The sequence below is a fragment of the Topomyia yanbarensis genome, chromosome 2 (assembly GCF_030247195.1).
Source record: "Topomyia yanbarensis strain Yona2022 chromosome 2, ASM3024719v1, whole genome shotgun sequence".
NCBI classification, from domain to species: domain Eukaryota; kingdom Metazoa; phylum Arthropoda; class Insecta; order Diptera; family Culicidae; genus Topomyia; species Topomyia yanbarensis.
In genome coordinates this window covers 136,756,118-136,774,064 of record NC_080671.1, presented here as the reverse complement: position 1 = coordinate 136,774,064, position 17,947 = coordinate 136,756,118, and the positions used below count along the sequence as shown (strand labels likewise).

Below are 17,947 nucleotides of genomic sequence, written 5' to 3'. Positions count from 1 at the left end.
TTCAAAGTGGATCGAGATTGAATGGATGAAACATGGAACTGATGCTAGGAAAGTTTTAAAGAAATTTGTTGGGGTATTTGCTAGATTTGGATTGCCAGATGTAGTGGTTACTGACGGCGGTCCTCCGTTTAATTCTTGCGATTTTATAACCTTTTTAGAAAGGCAAGGAATCAAGGTGTTAAAAAGCCCTCCTTATAATCCTCCCAGTAATGGACAGGCAGAGCGATCTGTCAGGATTGTTAAGGATGTTCTCAAACGTTTTATGCTAGAGCCTACAATCAAAAGATTAGACATTGATGATCAAATTAATTTGTTTCTGATGAACTACAGAAATACTTGTTTGTCGTCAGATGGCAAATTCCCATCAGAGAGCATATTTTCTTACAAACCCAAAATGTTAATCGATTTGTTGAACCCCAAGTCTCATTACAAACAGCAATTAGCTGAACCACCACCACCAAGTGATAAACCGATACCAAAGATTTTTGAGCAGATTCAACCCAGTGAACCTGTAGATAAGTTGACGATGGGCGATGTGATTTATTACAAAAATCACAAATCCCAGGATTTCGCAAGATGGCTGAAGGCTCAATTCATAAAAAAATTATCGAAAAATTTATTCCAGATTGTGATTGGAAACGTTCGGCTCACAGCTCATCGAAACCAGCTAAAGGTGCCAAGTAAGACGATGGCTAAGGCGCGTGGAATTTTATTTCCTTCCGCTAGCACGGTCGTTACTGAAAACAATAGCGATAGTAAAAGCGCCAGTCGAAAGCGAGATTTTCGCGGTACGACGAGCGATGATGAGGAGGATGTTTTCCGAGGATTTCCGGAGAGGATCATCAAACGTAGAAGACTTTTCGAGTCATCGAGTGATAAACGAAGAAAAATTCAAACTCCTACTCTAAGGAGGTCGAACAGATTGAGAAGAGCGAATACGGAAAAGAATTTTATCTATGCTAAGCGGTGAACTATTTTATTGTATTAAATTCTATTGCTATTGATTTTTATTATATTTTGTAAATAATTGTAAAAAAAAAATGAAATAACCATTGAAAATTAAAATGAATTTATAAACATAAAAGGGGTAAGGATTGTTATGTATTGTCGAATGACCCAGTAATAAGCGAGTACCACAGTGTACGCAAGTATGCGTGAGGATACGATGAAGTAAATAAATATATTACAGACGGTTGCTGGGCGATCGTTCTCAGTTTAGTGTACACCATCAAAACATACGCGTGTTACTCATTGAAGAGAACTGTCCCTCGGTTTCCATAATTTAAAGCCACCAACAGGCGTTTCAAAACCTCAATGGTGTCTTAATTCTAAACTAATTACTAACAGTCAAATTGTTACAAATAATAATAATGAAGTCAAAAAAACAATGATGCAACATATAATAAAGAAATCAGCCAATGTTGACGGGTCCATTCAAGGTTCTGGAAAATCGTAGACACAGAGTTTGGCGAGACATATTAAAGACGAAAATTATTAGCGGTTGAACCCCCTTGTAGACCAGTAATGGCTACATACTACAACTAGTACGCCGAAATGATAATCGGAGCATTAGATTGTTACGCGTTGTCCGAGGTGCGCTATTTGCAATAATCTACCCCAAGATAGCTGGGCGATTCAGAAGACCTCGCAAAGTACCAGAAACGAACAGCGCTAGCCGTTATCCTTTAAACAAGCAGGAGTTCCAAATGAATCAGCTGGCACCGCCTTTCGTAATTAGGCAGACGGGCAGTGTTTCCAATCAGCGAAGGTTTCAAACTGTTGTTGGAGTAATCTACAATCTTCAGTAGAGCGGATGAGAAGAAACATCTTGAGACCGTCAGCGAAGGAGTAATCTACAATCTTCAGTAGAGCGGATGAGAAGAAACATCTTGAGACCGTCAGCGAAGGACAGGCGTGGGCTCTTCAGAACTAACGACACAGAATCCCTCTGGATAAAGACTCGACACGTCAATTGTTTGTTTACCATTTATCTGTCAGTGTCATTCCAATCGAGCACGAGACCTGTCAATGGCCCTCGTTCTAGAAGGATTCGAAGCGATTTTCTACGGATTGAGGGTATCACTGCCATGGGAAAACATTAACTCTGAATCGATTGATTAAAAGCTGTAATTAGTTACTAAACGTTTTTTTGAATAATACGGTATTAAATCATCCCACAAGGTGCAAAACGTGGTGTGGAATGCTTGAATGTCGTGTATAGTGCCGAACATAATTCTTTGTTTGGGACTTTATAGCTATTGTGCCTTGCAGGATAATCGCTCGATATGCGATTATATGAAAGCTCAATTGAGATAGGCGCGTGACAGCCGCCTATATAAATGTATAGGCAGCTTTTTCCTTGAAGCTTTCGAAAAGCACACAGCTGGCAGAAAAATAAAGCTCCACTGAAATCTGCTTGCAGAGCAACTGCGGCTATATTTGATGCGCCTTTCAGACGCCCGCAATGTGAGATTTTATTATAAGCGCGACAATATAACGCCCCGTATATGTAGGCCGCTGTCAAACTCCATATGATGGTATAGGGTTGCCAGAGGGCTGGGATTCAGCGTCTTTATTCAGAACTAGATGAACGTCTTTGAATTAACCCATTATAACCCAGGGGTTTCAAAAAGTGAGCCAAATGCAGTGATAGCTTCAATTCCACCAAAAATTGTATCAAAGATTATAGGAAAAATAAAATCACCGCCTAAAATGGTTTTGAGAATGAAAATATCTCGTGCAAAAAATTTCGTACGCTTAAAAAACAACAAATTTTAAGTTGTTTGACATATTTCTTCGGATTTTCTGATAGACAACACTTCTTTTACAGCTGTAGGAACGTTTTGTCACATAATGGAATTATTAGCACGAATTCCAACAATAAAATTCAATTAAATGTATTGCTTACTTTTCAGCCGCCATTTGCCCCAACTATACACGGTTCAAAAATGTTAACAAAGTTATAAAAAATGGCAGTTGTCTTGTTTCACAATGAAATATGAGGTACAATGATCCCATTAGTGCAATAATAAAGCAGTTAGATGCCAAAATTCTGCAGTAAATACGCGTTAAACGATGGATAGTTCTGCGTATGAAATTTTATACGCTAGGATATAATGGGTTAAAGCATAAACATCAACGATCCAAAGTGACTTCCCTGGGGTACTCCTGACGATGAAATAAATGTGGGTACCTGACGATCTCCAATGACAATCACTATTTCTCGATCCGTGAGATAGAATCGAGACAGCTTCAAACAAACTACCGTTGATTCCATATCTCCATTTTAGCGATTATTATATATGGTTCACTTTGTAAAAAGCGGCAGATAAGTCTGTGCAAATAACATCGGTTTGAGCGCGACATTCCATACTCTGCTATTTAGGATGTTAGGCATAGCAGGTTAGTCGCAGTCAAACGCTCAGGCGTGAAGCTATGTTGATCGTCACTTAGGTATTACTTGCAGTGAACCTGAAGAGGTTCCATCATAACCAACTCGAACAACTTCGAGACAGCACTCAACGAATTATTTCGGCGATATTTGTTGACGTCTCGCTCATTTCGCTTTTCATGGACTGTGAACATGTTCACGGACTTCCAGCAAGATGGAAAAATGCTACTGCTAATAAAAACTCTAAGGATGTGAGGAAGCGGAGTCAGTAAAACGTCGATGTGCCTTTTCAAAAGCGCTGAAGGAAAACCGTCGAGTCCTGGATTGAAGGGCGATAAGCCGAGAACAAGCTCTGGTAATCATCGTTTCGTTGACATCGAAAGCACTCAGAGTTTGGTTCACAATTGAAACTTGACTAACAGCGAGCTCAATGTGATCAACGGTTAAGGTCTCATCTGTAAGCACATTCACGAATTTCTCCGAAAATAATCTGTACATATCTTGGCATGTGGTAGCTGTTCTGCCATTGAAAGCCATAGACGATGGCAGTCCAGATTACTTGCGCTGCTCATTCACATACTTCCAGAAGGTTTAGGGTGTGACTTGAAATTACGCTAAATGTTTCGCTGATATCGAAAGAAACAATCCTGACTAGCTCATTTATAACTATGGTTGAGACTGACGTAATAGTTTCTAAGTGGGATTGTGCGATACTTAGTAAACCTCAGAAAACCTGCTCTTTTAATAGTCCTCAGCAGTCACATCGTTCTCGTTTGCCTAGGAGGGCCGATTTGTTGATGATGAACTTTCTTCGGGACTTGTCTGTCAACTGCATAACCCAAAACGTTGGAAAATGTTTCAACTGCGTTAACAACATCTTCGGGGTCCAGAATATTTAGCTTATCGAGAATGGAGAAAACGTCAGCGATACTGTAATGTTCAGCTCTGTGGAAGTCGTAGGAAACAAGGACCGGAGAAACATTGAAATCGTACGATCGATGGTGGTGATCAATGGGGGATGATTGAGCTGCTGTGTACATCAACATAGTCGATGACACGGGTTCGACCAGGTGGGACGTACAACGTAGACAGTATAACCACAGACTAGTCTGTGGTATAACTTGCGATCACCAAGCTCGATTATCGTTCAGACCTGCTCGAAACAATCTTAGCTTGTTTTCTCGACAACTCGTACCTTCAAACTGCGATTAACTGCTACTAATACACCACCTCCAGTAGATTTTCGGCTATTTCTATGGTTCCGGTCACAACGAAAAACCTCATCCAGTACCGAACACCTGACTGGAAAGCGTGTTATCGTTTAACCACGTTTCGACGAAAACGATGATATCGAAACTTTTCGGGGACTGCAAGGCCTCAACGGTTGAATTGATACCACCAACGTTTTGGTAGTGTAGTAGCAGCTTATCCCGTCGTTGACCAAGGCTGGAAATCGAAGGGCTTTGAGGCAGGGAAAAGCTCACAGATGCATTATACTTGCCTGGTGTAGGTTTGCGGAAGACACTACGTCCCAACTCCACCACAGCACAGGGACGGTTACTAGTAGTTGGCTGGATGGGATCGACTATGATGGGGAGACTAATGGGCTTCCTCACGACTGATGGCAAGTATGTGTCCTGGTGACCGAAGAGATGAGATTTCGTGGGATGTATGCAGTGCAGCTAGACTAAGTACATTTCGTAAACAGCTGTGGGTTATTAGTTGGAAAGACGGAGTCTGGTGCTGTCAGAGATGCAAATTTTCACCAGGTTGTTTTGAACTTGAAAGAAGAACAAATCTCAAATCATGCCCTACTATGTTCAATTCACAGTTTTTCGTTTGCATCATTCATTCAAACAGACGAGCTGTTCAATCATTTTCCATTCAATTTCGATTTCATTGACCTTGTGAATATCTCTGTACTGTAATACTGACTAAGTTTGTTAAGCAAAACTACTCCGAATATACTTCTTACTGTTCATGTAAGCTTAAAAACGCAAGATATGTCAACATTTAAACTAAGCTGGCCTCTACAGAGCAGATGACAACTTTGGTTGGTGAATGAAAAAGCATCAATTTGAAATGAAGACGTATGGTTTGGTGTCGTTGGTTTGGTTATGCAATTCCCGTCGACGTGAATGACTATATGGGAGGCTTTGAATTTGAATGATGGTTGGCTTTGATTGAGCTGAAAGTTGGCATTTGAAAATGAAAATTAGCACCACTGGATCACACTGGGCACTGATACGAAGTAATAACGGCGAACTGGAATCGGGAAACATTTCAGCGCTTAAACTACAGGGTGCGGCACTCAAAGTGTAACCAGCTTCAGACTGTTCGCGCAGCAGAGGCACTGGCATCAGCTGTCTATAAATTGGTTGATTGACAATTCGGACCCAGTAAAGCTCAGCCGGAAATTTAGCTGGAAAATCATAACCAGCAATTGTTCGTGGGTTCAAACATATTAATGTTAATGAAGTTTTTGTTTGTGCACCATAACTCCTTATAATAATACTGGTACCCGGTCAAACCATTCGGAATTTGATTCGGAATCCTGAATGGAATCCGTATGGATTCCAAATCAAATGCAACAACCGATTCTGAGTCGGAATCGGTTGTTGCATTTGATTTGGAATCCATAATGACTCCATTCAGAAATCCGAACCGGTTCCGGAATAAGTTCAACTGGGTAGCATCGCAAAACGCCGTTGAGCTGGGCATCAAGAGACTGCAACGTCACGTGAGATGGTTCTGTAGTGAAGCAGCGACTTAAGCGAAATCCACGACGAAGTGCCAATCAAATGTCTAAAGAACTGAAAATATCCGACTGCAGCATCCGATGTATATTGGAAAATGAGCTCAAGGACAAGCCTTACAACGTCCAAAGCATTCGTTATCTAACACCCGAATCAGTAACAAGTTAGACTTGAGAGAGCGAAGCATTGACTCGCTTGGCCGAAAGCGGGAATTTGAACATCATGTTTTCTAACGAAAAAACTTTCAAATTGAGCAATTCGTAAGGGACCATTCATAAATTACGTAACGCAAAAATTGCCCAAAATTGACTCCCCCCTCCCCCTATGTAACAAATTGTCACAAATTTTTCCATCCCCCCCTCCCCTGTTACGTAACAAATTCCAAGAAAAAATTTTTTTCTTCGATGAAAACATGTTACGTAACGATCTAGTTAACACCCCCTCCCCCTATGTCATTATGAATGGTCCCTAAACTCTCAAAACAATGGGGTTTACTTGGTACTTTATTTGTATGACAATTTAAGTGATCGGTTGGCCACCAGGAGGCAGCACCCGCCAAATGGTTTCGGCTGCTGTAATCGCAAATGGGCTTTCACCGAGCCTCTCGTCGAATAAAATGCAACATATTATCGGGAAAGTGTCCCACAGGCTGCTTTGAAGCCGTGGGCGGACAAATATATCCGTCGCAGCCCGTGGTCGTTATAACAAAACACGGTACCATCTCACAAAGCGCGAATAAACCAAGAAAGGCAGAAAACTAACGTTCCGAGCTTCATTTCGACCACACAATGGCTCTCATAAACCGAAATTAGGACAATTCAAACTGGTTACATTTCGAGTGCTGGACCCTGTATTTGAAATGGATATACTTGCCGCAGTAGACAGTTTAGAAGACCCTTTCTCCACTCTCGCACAAGGACGGGACGACTTGTGGATGTTGGCTGCAATCATTGGAAAAACTGTGACGGGGCGATCGAGGGCTTCCGTGCTACAAGCCGCAATGCATCCCGGTATATATTATCAAATCTTATGGGATTCTTGTCATAGTTTAGAGCAGATCTTAAACGTCAAATTTTCTATGGGGAAGGTATGTTAGGACCACTAGTACTTAAATCCAATAAAACACTAAGAATATTTTGAAAGAGTTCTTAAAAGAATGTGAAACTACATAGAAATAAAAAGTACATATAAATCAAAAACATGCCAAAAATAACGACAAGGAAGCATGCATGTATAAGAAAGAAAAAATTTTTAGATGCATAATCCATAAAAATCCCAAAATAAATATATCTGAAGCATTGTTGATATGTTATTCTAACTTACATTTAAAATCAATAAAATTCCAAATCATTCGTAACCCAACTTTGTACCGGGAAACAAGTGCCTTTTGTTCTCTCCGGTGTGGTTTAGTTTTTTCGGTGGTACGAAGGTGCTTGCTGTGGCAGAGGCTGCAGTAAAGCATTACTAATAAACAGTCCCGCGAGTGATAATTGTTACCTGCGATATCAGTTAAAGTAGTGCAGTGAAGTGCGTTACTAAACATTTTTCTTGCCTGAAAGACGGCTTTGTTTAGACGAGCTATATCAGCTCTACTGTGTGAAGGTCACGCGGGTGACGGATAAAACAAACGAAGGATCAATTCACCTACCAGCTCGCCAGGAACCAACTGGTGAAGTGTTTCGTTTTTTACTTTTCTTATCGATTTTTTTTCTTTTTATTGCTTTTGATTTGTTATTTTGATTTAAGTTAAACAGTGCGGTCGAGCGTGTTGCTCCCGCAACAAAATGGAACAAACAGAAGGATCACCCTCCGAAGAGGAATATTATGAAGAAGAAGAACGTATATCTGATACTGAGACAGATAATGTTATGGTCGATCCACTTCCCCCCAATGTCTCACAGCCCCCCCGAGTCAAGGTTTACCAGGATGGATCCGCTGGTCCTTGGGTGGTATACTTTCGGCCCAAAAATAAACCGTTAAACAGCATAACTGTTGCACGGGAGCTGACAAAACGTTACTCGGCCGTAACCGAGATTAAAAAAGTTCAGTCAGATAAACTGCGCGTAGTCGTTACTGACTTGAAACAGGCCAATGATATCGTTAGCAATAGCCTCTTTACGCTGGAGTATCGCGTCTACATCCCTTCTCGTGATGTGGAGATCGACGGTGTGGTAAGTGATGCGGGTCTAACTGTCGATGATCTGATGAATGATGGGGCTGGCCGCTTTAAGGACCCTAACCTTCAATCAGTTAAGATTTTGGAGTGCAAGCAATTGCACTCAAAGTCCATCGAAGATGGTAATTACTATCCATCAGACTCGTTTCGCGTAACCTTCGCCGGATCTGCACTTCCGAGCTACGTTGAAGTGGGAGGAGCTCGTCTACCTGTACGCCTGTTTGTACCGCGGGTCATGAATTGTTCCAATTGCAAGCAGCTAGGTCACACGGCCACCTACTGTAGCAACAAGCAACGGTGCGGTAAATGTGGGGAACGCCATGCGGATGATACTTGCAGTAGCCCCGCTGAGAAGTGTGTTTACTGTGGGGAGAATCCGCATGCACTTTTGACATGCCCAACGTACAAACTTCGCGCGGATAAACTGAAGCGATCCGCCAAAGATCGCTCCAGACGCTCTTACGCAGAAATGCTTAAAAGAGCTGTTCCACTTATCTCCGAAAACCCATTCGCTCTCTTGCCAACTGACGATATCGCCTCTAACGACCCTTGCGAGGGGCATTCTTTGGCTCCGCTTGGAAACTCTAGGAAAAGACCTAATCAAAACTCACCTGAACTTCCTCGTAAGGGTCCTAGGTTGTCCCAAACAAGGGTACAAAATAAAAATAATTCATCAACTGGAAGTGCTGGTACAAATCCGAAGATAATACCTCCTGGTTTTGGGAAATTGAGATACAACCAGGAGTTCCCAGCACTCCCCGGGGCACCAAAAATCCCAAGTGCTCCAATTTTACAGTCAGAAACTCAACCTAAAACGGGATTCCTTAAATTTTCTGACATTGTGGGCTGGATATTCACAGCTTTCAACATTACCGATCCTATGAAAAGCTTGCTGCTTGCTATTCTACCAACAGTAAGAACATTTTTAAAACAGTTGACTGAACAATGGCCCCTCCTTACAGCGATCGTATCCTTCGATGGCTAACTTATTAGACGGAATCAGGGATCTGATCACTGTTTTACAGTGGAACTGCAGAAGTATTATCCCCAAAATTGATTCATTAAAACACTTGCTAAATTACAATCAGTGTGATGCATTTTCCCTATGTGAAACATGGCTAACTTCTAATATAAACCTCAACTTCCACGATTTTAACATTATCCGCTTGGATCGAGAAGACTCATATGGGGGGGTACTTTTAGGGATCAAAAAGTGCTACTTGTTCAATCGAATCAATCTCCCTTCGACGCTAGGCATTGAAGTTGTCGCTTGTCAAACAACAATAAAAGGCAAAGATCTTTGCATTGCTTCTATTTACATTCCTCCTAGGGCCATGATGGGATATCGAAGATTCTCCAACGTGATTGAACACCTTCCCTCGCCCCGCCTGCTTCTTGGAGACTTTAACTCTCACGGTACGGGGTGGGGCTGTCTATACGACGATAATCGATCTTCGACAATTCAAGACCTTTGTGACAACTTCAATATGACAATTCTGAACACAGGGGAAATGACACGAATTCCTAGACCACCTGCGCAAGCAAGTGCACTGGACATATCTTTATGCTCGACATCACTACGGTTAGATTGCAAGTGGAAGGTAATATCTGATCCCCACGGTAGTGACCACTTACCAATTGTAATTGCAATCACCACTGGTTCAAGACCATCGACACCAATCAATGTTCCCTATGACCTCACACGAAACATTGATTGGAAGAGCTACGCTGCTGGGATATCCAAAACTATCGATTCAACACAGATACTTCCCCCGGAGGAAGAATATAAGTTTTTGTCCAACTCGATTCTCGATAGCGCGATTCAAACTCAGACGAAACGAGTACCCGACGTGAACACCCAAAAACGTTCTCCCAACCCGTGGTGGGACAAAGAGTGCTCAGACGTGTACGCGGAGAAAGCTGCCGCGTATAAAACCTTCCGGAACGACGGTTTAGTTGCTAGTTATCGAGTATACGCGATATTAGAAAAGCGAATGAAAAATTTAATGAAAGCTAAGAAACGCAGTTACTGGCGCCGGTTTGTCGACGGGTTAACAAGAGAAACATCGATGAGCACTCTTTGGGGCACGGCCCGACGTATGCGAAACCGAAACAGTACTAACGAGAGCGTGGAATATTCAAACCGTTGGATATTCGATTTCGCCAAGAAGGTTTGTCCGGATTCCGCCCCGGCACAGAAAATCTACCGCGCCGCGTCGCCTTACAATACCGCGAACGAAACACCGTTTACGATGGTGGAGTTCTCACTTGCTCTCTTATCATGTAACAATAAAGCCCCGGGGCCAGATAGAATTAAATTCAACTTATTGAAGAATCTGCCAGACTCTGCCAAAAGACGCTTGTTGAATTTATTTAATAGGTTTCTTGAGGGTAACATTGTCCCACATGACTGGAGACAGGTGAGGGTCATCGCCATCCAAAAACTAGGAAAACCAGCCTCCGACCACAATTCGTATCGTCCGATTGCAATGCTGTCCTGTATCCGGAAGTTGTTCGAGAAAATGATCCTGTTTCGGCTCGACAATTGGGTCGAAACAAATGGCTTACTGTCAGATACACAATTTGGCTTCCGCAAAGGCAAAGGGACGAACGATTGCCTTGCGTTGCTCTCAACAGAAATTCAAATGGCATATGCTAACAAAGAGCAGATGGCATCAGTATTCTTGGATATTAAGGGGGCTTTCGATTCAGTTTCGATCAACATTCTTTATGAGAAGTTGCACCAGCATGGTCTTTCGCCAATTTTAAATAACTTTTTGCTAAACCTGTTGTCTGAAAAACAAATGCATTTCCCGCATGGTGATTTATCGACATCACGACTTAGCTACATGGGCCTTCCCCAGGGCTCATGTCTAAGCCCTCTCCTCTACAATTTTTACGTGAATGACATTGACGAATGTCTTGTCAATTCCTGCACGCTAAGGCAGGTTGCAGATGACGGTGTGGTCTCTATTACAGGTCCTAAAGCCGTCGACTTGCAAGGACCACTGCAAGATACCTTGGACAATTTGTCTGCATGGGCTCTCCAACTGGGTATCGAGTTCTCCACGGAGAAAACTGAGCTAGTCGTATTTTCTAGAAAGCGTGAACCAGCACAACTACAGCTTCAATTAATGGATCAAACTATTGCTCAGGCTTCAACATTCAAATATCTCGGGGTATGGTTCGACTCTAAAGGTACCTGGGGATGTCACATTAGGTATCTGAAACAGAAGTGCCAACAAAGGATCAACTTTTTCCGTACAATAACTGGAACATGGTGGGGTGCCCACCCAGGAGACCTAATCAGGTTGTACCAAACAACGATATTATCAGTGTTGGAGTACGGATGTTTCTGCTTTCGCTCCGCTGCGAACATACACTTCATCAAACTGGAGCGAATCCAGTATCGTTGCTTGCGTATTGCCTTGGGTTGCATGCACTCGACCCATACGATGAGTCTCGAAGTGCTGGCGGGCGTTCTACCGCTGAAAAATCGATTCTGGGACCTCTCATATCGATTGCTCATTCGATGCGATATTCTGAACCCATTGGTGATTGCAAATTGCGAAAGGCTTGTCGAGCTTAATTCTCAGACCCGATTCATGTCCTTGTACTTCGATTACATGGCACAGAACATCAATTCATCTACATATAACGTCAACCGTGCTCATCTCTTAGATACTTCTGATCCAACTGCATTTTTCGATACATCCATGAAGGAAGAGATTTGTGGAATTCCGGATCATATTCGCCCACAAGTGGTCCCAAATATTTTCTATAACAAATACCATCAAGTCGACTGCGCCAAAATGTTCTACACTGACGGATCAATTCTCGACGGGTCCACAGGCTTCGGTATCTTCAACGAAAATCTTGCTGCCTCATTCAAACTCAATGATCCTGCTTCAATTTACGTCGCAGAATTAGCTGCCATTCAGTATACTCTCGGGATCATTGACACCCTGCCCTCAGACCATTACTTCATCGTTTCGGATAGTCTCAGCTCCATTGAGGCCATCCGTGCGGCGAAGCCTGGAAAGCACTCACCGTATTTCCTGGGGAAAATACGGGAATATCTGAAAAATCTTACCAGATTACCTTGGTTTGGGTCCCGTCACATTGTTCTATTGCGGGCAATGAGAAGGCGGACTCTTTAGCCAAGGTGGGCGCATTAGAAGGCGACACTTACGAAAGACCAATTTGCTTCAACGAATTTTTCAGTATCTCTCGTCAGAGGACGCTCGATAGTTGGCAAACCTCATGGAGCAATGGGCATCTGGGACGGTGGCTACATTCCATTATCCCGAAGGTATCAACGAATGCTTGGTTTAAGGGGTTGGATGTGAACCGGGACTTTATTCGTACGATGTCAAGGATCATGTCCAACCATTACTCGTTTGACGCGCATCTCCGTCGTATAGGGCTTGCTGAAAATAATCATTGTGTTTGTGAGAACGGCTATCACGACATCGAGCATGTTGTTTGGCTGTGCGCAGAGTACTGTGTTGCCAGGTCCCAACTAATAGATTCCCTTCGGGCCCGAGGTAGATCACCCTATGTGCCAGTCCGGGACGTCCTGGCAAGCCGTGACCACCCCTATATTTTTCTTATCTATATCTTTTTGAAAACCATTGATGTCCAAGTTTAATACATTTTACCCTCTCTCATTCACAGTAGAATCTCACCAACCTATCCCTGTATCTACAATATGGCATTGCTTCACGAGTCTTCGGTGCACACTCTTCTTGATAACCGTCTATCCAGAACATCATGACATACCGCACATGCAGATGATATAGAGTGCCAATAATTATCCGAAATATCGACCCTCCCCTCGCCCCTGCGATTACAGGCTGGAAACTACAACACTACAACAAAGTGTGCATATCCGCCACAATGATCAATCAGCAAACGACGATGTCAATTACACAATATGTATCCCACTTCCTACCTTTTTCCTTTACTTACATAAGAGGGGAGCAAGCCGCCCCTAAATACGGCTTTCCCTTCCCCCACTAACATGTGACATGTAATATAAAAAAAAAATGAATTATCGGCCTCGTTAAGCTACAGCATTTGGGCCTAAATAAACGTATTTTAAGATAAATAAAATTCCAAACATATTTCCAAACTACTTTTTATGTTCTAAAGTAGAGAGAATTTCGTAGTTTGTTTGACATTTGCTGCGTAGCAAGTGTAATCAAAATGAGTGGTGGCAAGGAACGTGGTTTAATTTATTTCCCGGGAAATGGTTTTCCGGGAAATGGAATATTCTGGGAAATGATTTTTCCGGGAAATGGTACATTCCGAGAAATGGTTTTCTGGGAAATATTACATTTCGGGAAATGGTTTTCCGGGAAATAGTAGATTCTGGGATATGGTTTTCCGGAATATGGTATACCGGGAAATGGTATTCCGCGAAATGACGTACAACCTGCCAAATGAACATTATGCCAAACGAAAGCATGTGTCACCTGCTGTTATGCCAAATGAACATTATGCCAAATGAACTTATGCCAAATGAACTTATGCCAAACGAACTTATGCCAAACGACGTGCTCCCCATTTTGACTTAGTGGGATGCTACATTTTAATTGTAGCATATACTGCCGCTAGAAGCATAATTGTCCCATGTGTATAGGGATTCCTATAGCACATGGGACAGTTGTGCTTCTAGCGGCAGTATTGCGAAATATTACTTTCCTTAATTTGCAGTAAATTTGATTTGTTTTCCATTTTCATTGCTTTATGAAACAAAGCAATATTTGGTGAACTCATCTTCGCCACCTTGAAATGAAGGGTTAGTCGGGCAAAATAAATCTGAACCAGAGTAATAGTTAACTTAGACTTTAAATATTTTGCAAGGAATCAATCAATTCCAAAAAAAAAAAAGATTATGCTTCCTCCCACCAAACCCGGAGAAATTAATGTCAAATCCTTGGTTGAAGATACTGACTGCCAAAGAAGTCACAACATTGACCACCTGCCTGCCAGAAGTTGTGCATGTGTTTTGACGCTAAGGACCAGTTTCCACTATTCAGAGACTTATTGATGTTTTGGGTGAGAGCTCCTAAGCATCTTTCTAATAAATCATCAAATGATAGACTTTCGTAGATCCTGACATGTTCGATAGTTTCTAAAGTTCCTTTTACTTCAGCCTGACGCCACTTGCACCAACTTTCCTCGCCGGGTGAACACATTGAGTGTTGGGCATTTTCATTCGATGACGAGCAGTGTTCTAGGGAAGCCCAGATTGCATTTTGCATATGTTCTACAGAATTTAAGTTTCTCCGATTTGGCAGCCCATAAAATTTTGTTAACTCCCTTAAACGATTTGGTTACTTGGGAAGTAACGGATAGAGAGTAGATAGTTGTTGGGTATTTTGAACATTTTATTTTATGATCATTTACTACAACATACGTTACCTGAACGAAGTATTCTTACTCGAGAGCTCCAAGTTGGCTCCACATAGATTACTGTTATTGCAGTATTTTTATAATGGAGCATATATAACCAAATCATCCATATCCTCAGCTTGTGTGACATCACCGTAGTGCTCCTCAATTTGCTCATCTGAATTTACCTCTTGCGAGTCATCTTGTATGACATCCACTTCCTTCGCCATCTTCACCTTCTGGTGAGTTTTCTCGTGTTTTCTCTTGTCGGCAGGTGTTCTAAACGCAGCCGGACAGAACTGACATGGGTGAGCTCGTTCGCCGGTATGTATTTTTTCGTGCGAAGTGCAGTGTGATTTCTGTATGAAACTCTTTTCGCAAAAACTGCAATTGTATTTCCGGTTGTTCTCGTGCGCGTCGATGTGCAGGTTGAGTTTTGGTCGATTACCGAACATCTTCGGACAGTACGGACAAGGAAGGGGTTTCGGGAGGTTGTTCTTCTCGTGCATTACCATGATGTGCTTATTGAGAATCGATCTACATATGAATTGCTTGTTGCAAATTTCACACTGGTTTTTATTATGATGTACGCTCTTGTGGTAGACATATTCCCAGTGCACGTTGCTCACGAAGCCACATTTTGGAACATTGCAGGTATACTCGCCGTCGTTTTTGGTTGTTTCATCTGAAATACTTGACTTCTGACTTGTTAACTGAGCCACAAATTGCGGGTCTCGGATGTGCATAGCCATGTGGTAGCGAAGTGTAGTACTGCAGACAAAACTTTTATCACACTCGGTGCAATGGTGGGGCCGCTCTCCGATGTGTCTACGTTTATGATTCTGGAAATTGGCCTCGTGGTTGAACCGTTGGCCGCACTTTTTACACTCATATGGCTTTTCACCCGTATGAATACGAAGATGTCGCTTAAGCAGCCCATTACTGTTGAACTTTTTGGTACAATATTCGCAGGTGAACTTTCCATTTTCTATGGCCCGATGCTTGGCCAGGTGAACTGAGAAAGACCTTCTAAGTGTAAAATGCTTCCCACATAAGTCGCACGTAAAGCCGTCCACGACGGTACCTTCGTGAGTACCAACGTGCTTTATATAAGAATCACCGTTAAGGAACCGAATAGGGCAATAATCGCACTTATACGGATAAAGATGCGACTGGAGGTGCTTGTTGAGAGCGTAGAGCGATTTGAACTCCTGAGGATATTCTTCCGTATTGCATTCCTCGCATGTGAACGGCAGAAGGCCAACGTGTTCCTCCATGTGCGTTTCCAGCTCATCGGCGTCTTTGTATGAAGTTTTGCAAGTGTAACATGTATGAGGAACAAGATCTGGTTTCGTTCTATGCTCATACTCGCGTTTTGGCTTAGGTGCATTTTTTGGTCTGTACAATTCCTTCCACGAGAAGACAAACTGCTTCTTATTAGTTACATTCTCTTCCTCATGCTCAGAAATTTGCTGTTTTAAACGATTAGCTGAATTTTCGTGCACTGCAAATAATTGTTGCATTTTTAGTTCAGGTTCTTCAACTATTTCTTTTTCAGGAACCGTGTCTGATGCAGTGTCAATAAAAACATTTTCATCGTATATATGATCCACCTCGACTATATCTCCATTCTCCGATAGTGGTTCATCCAATATTATCGGAAGAATTGGTTTATTTTCTATTTCGTCTACAATGGCCACCGTTTCGATTCGCTTTTCAGTAGGCTCCAAATTGAATACTTCAACATTTAAAGGCTACAACACAAAAAGAATAAGAAAATAACAAAGTAAATCTGTCACCAACTACTACCGGAACCGACATATCCTTCTTAACCGTCGTCATCAAGCCTTCCAAATAGTCTTCATTCATGCTTCTTGTTTCGAATCGATGACTATCATAGAATTTGTAGTGATACGCCAACTGCTGTCCTTCAATCAAATTTTTCAATTTCTTGTCGTTGTGTATCAGCTCAATTCTTACATTGAACGCAAGATCGAGCTTGGTAACACAGCTAGTACAGATTTTAGTTGGACTCATTTCATCCATTTGGATCTTCAGGCCAGCGGTAGTGTAAATGATATCCGTTAGCGTAGCATTATGTAGTTTGGAACTTAACGGTAACAAGTCCGACCGTTTCCTGAGACAAATACGACAAAATAAAGTTCGTAGCTCCATGTCTTGTTCAACAGTACCTAGATTGATTTCCGCGACTCTTGAAACATTGTTAAATACAGATTCTGTGGAGATCATAACATCTTCACGTTCAAATAAATCATCTTCATCGTCTCCGTTTGACGTGAATGTCATTGGGACAGCTGAAATGTAGTGAGATTTTACACATCATATTATTAGAAAATCAACCCCTAACTTACCTTCCGGAAGCAGTTTCTTTGAATCATTTTCTTCGATCAGTTCCGAGTGCAGAAAATGTTCTGAACAGACATACTTCCCTCTCCAGCGAAACTTCGAATCGTCAACGCCAACAAATTCCATCCAAACTTTCCGCAATGTTGGATCCGGTGGAAATGGATGGAAGCCAACTTTTTGATCCACACCGGACTTTGCGTTACGGCAGATGGGGATACAACAGGTAAGATGTGTTTTGGACTGGTCTGAGACAAGTGCTACCTGAAATTTAAATGATGCGAATTAAGCATATGTCCTGACAGTGAATAAAATATGCGCTGAATATCTTAAAATTCAGAAAACCACGGAACATTACCTGAGGTGACCGAGAATATAAATGATCATCGCAACCAAATGATAACGACATCATGACGCCACCTCCCGAATGCACCACAAGATTGGCAAGGCAATCCGTGAGACCAGAGATGCCAGGTACTTTTCTCAAATGTCTGCGATAATAATTTTAAAAGTCTGGGAAGAACAAAAAATGTCAGGAAAGCTAGTGTAACCAAAAGCCTTTATATTCAAAAATCTGCAAATATCTGCAACCAAACTAAAAAATCTGCAAATATCTGCAACCAAACTAAAAAATCTGCAAATATCTGCGTCATCGAAAAAATCTGCAGCTAAAATTTAAAGTCTGCGAATTTGCAGACTTGTCTGCAAATCTGGCATCTCGGTTTCTAATCAGCTGATTATTCTTTTAACGGTACTCCGGTCCGCTGGGTCCACGTCCGACAATATCGTTTGATTCGATCCAACATCAAACGAATCGGACTAATTGCAAATCAAGTATTTATCCCAAAAAAGTTCAGCCAG

The 17,947-nt window shown here is 42.0% G+C and overlaps 1 protein-coding gene across 1 annotated transcript; it reads right to left on the bottom strand.

Annotated features, from left to right (window-relative positions):
* Nucleotides 1-14,708: 14,708 nt before the first annotated feature.
* Nucleotides 14,709-17,860, bottom strand: LOC131681472 (zinc finger protein 135-like). Its single transcript, XM_058962277.1, has 5 exons — nt 17,808-17,860; nt 17,445-17,548; nt 17,095-17,350; nt 16,532-17,037; nt 14,709-16,476 (listed from the first exon to the last, which is right to left on the bottom strand). The coding sequence occupies exons 2-5, from the start codon at nt 17,496-17,498 to the stop codon at nt 14,821-14,823; spliced, it is 2,472 nt and encodes an 823-aa protein (XP_058818260.1). The 5' UTR covers nt 17,499-17,548; nt 17,808-17,860; the 3' UTR covers nt 14,709-14,820.
* Nucleotides 17,861-17,947: the final 87 nt, after the last annotated feature.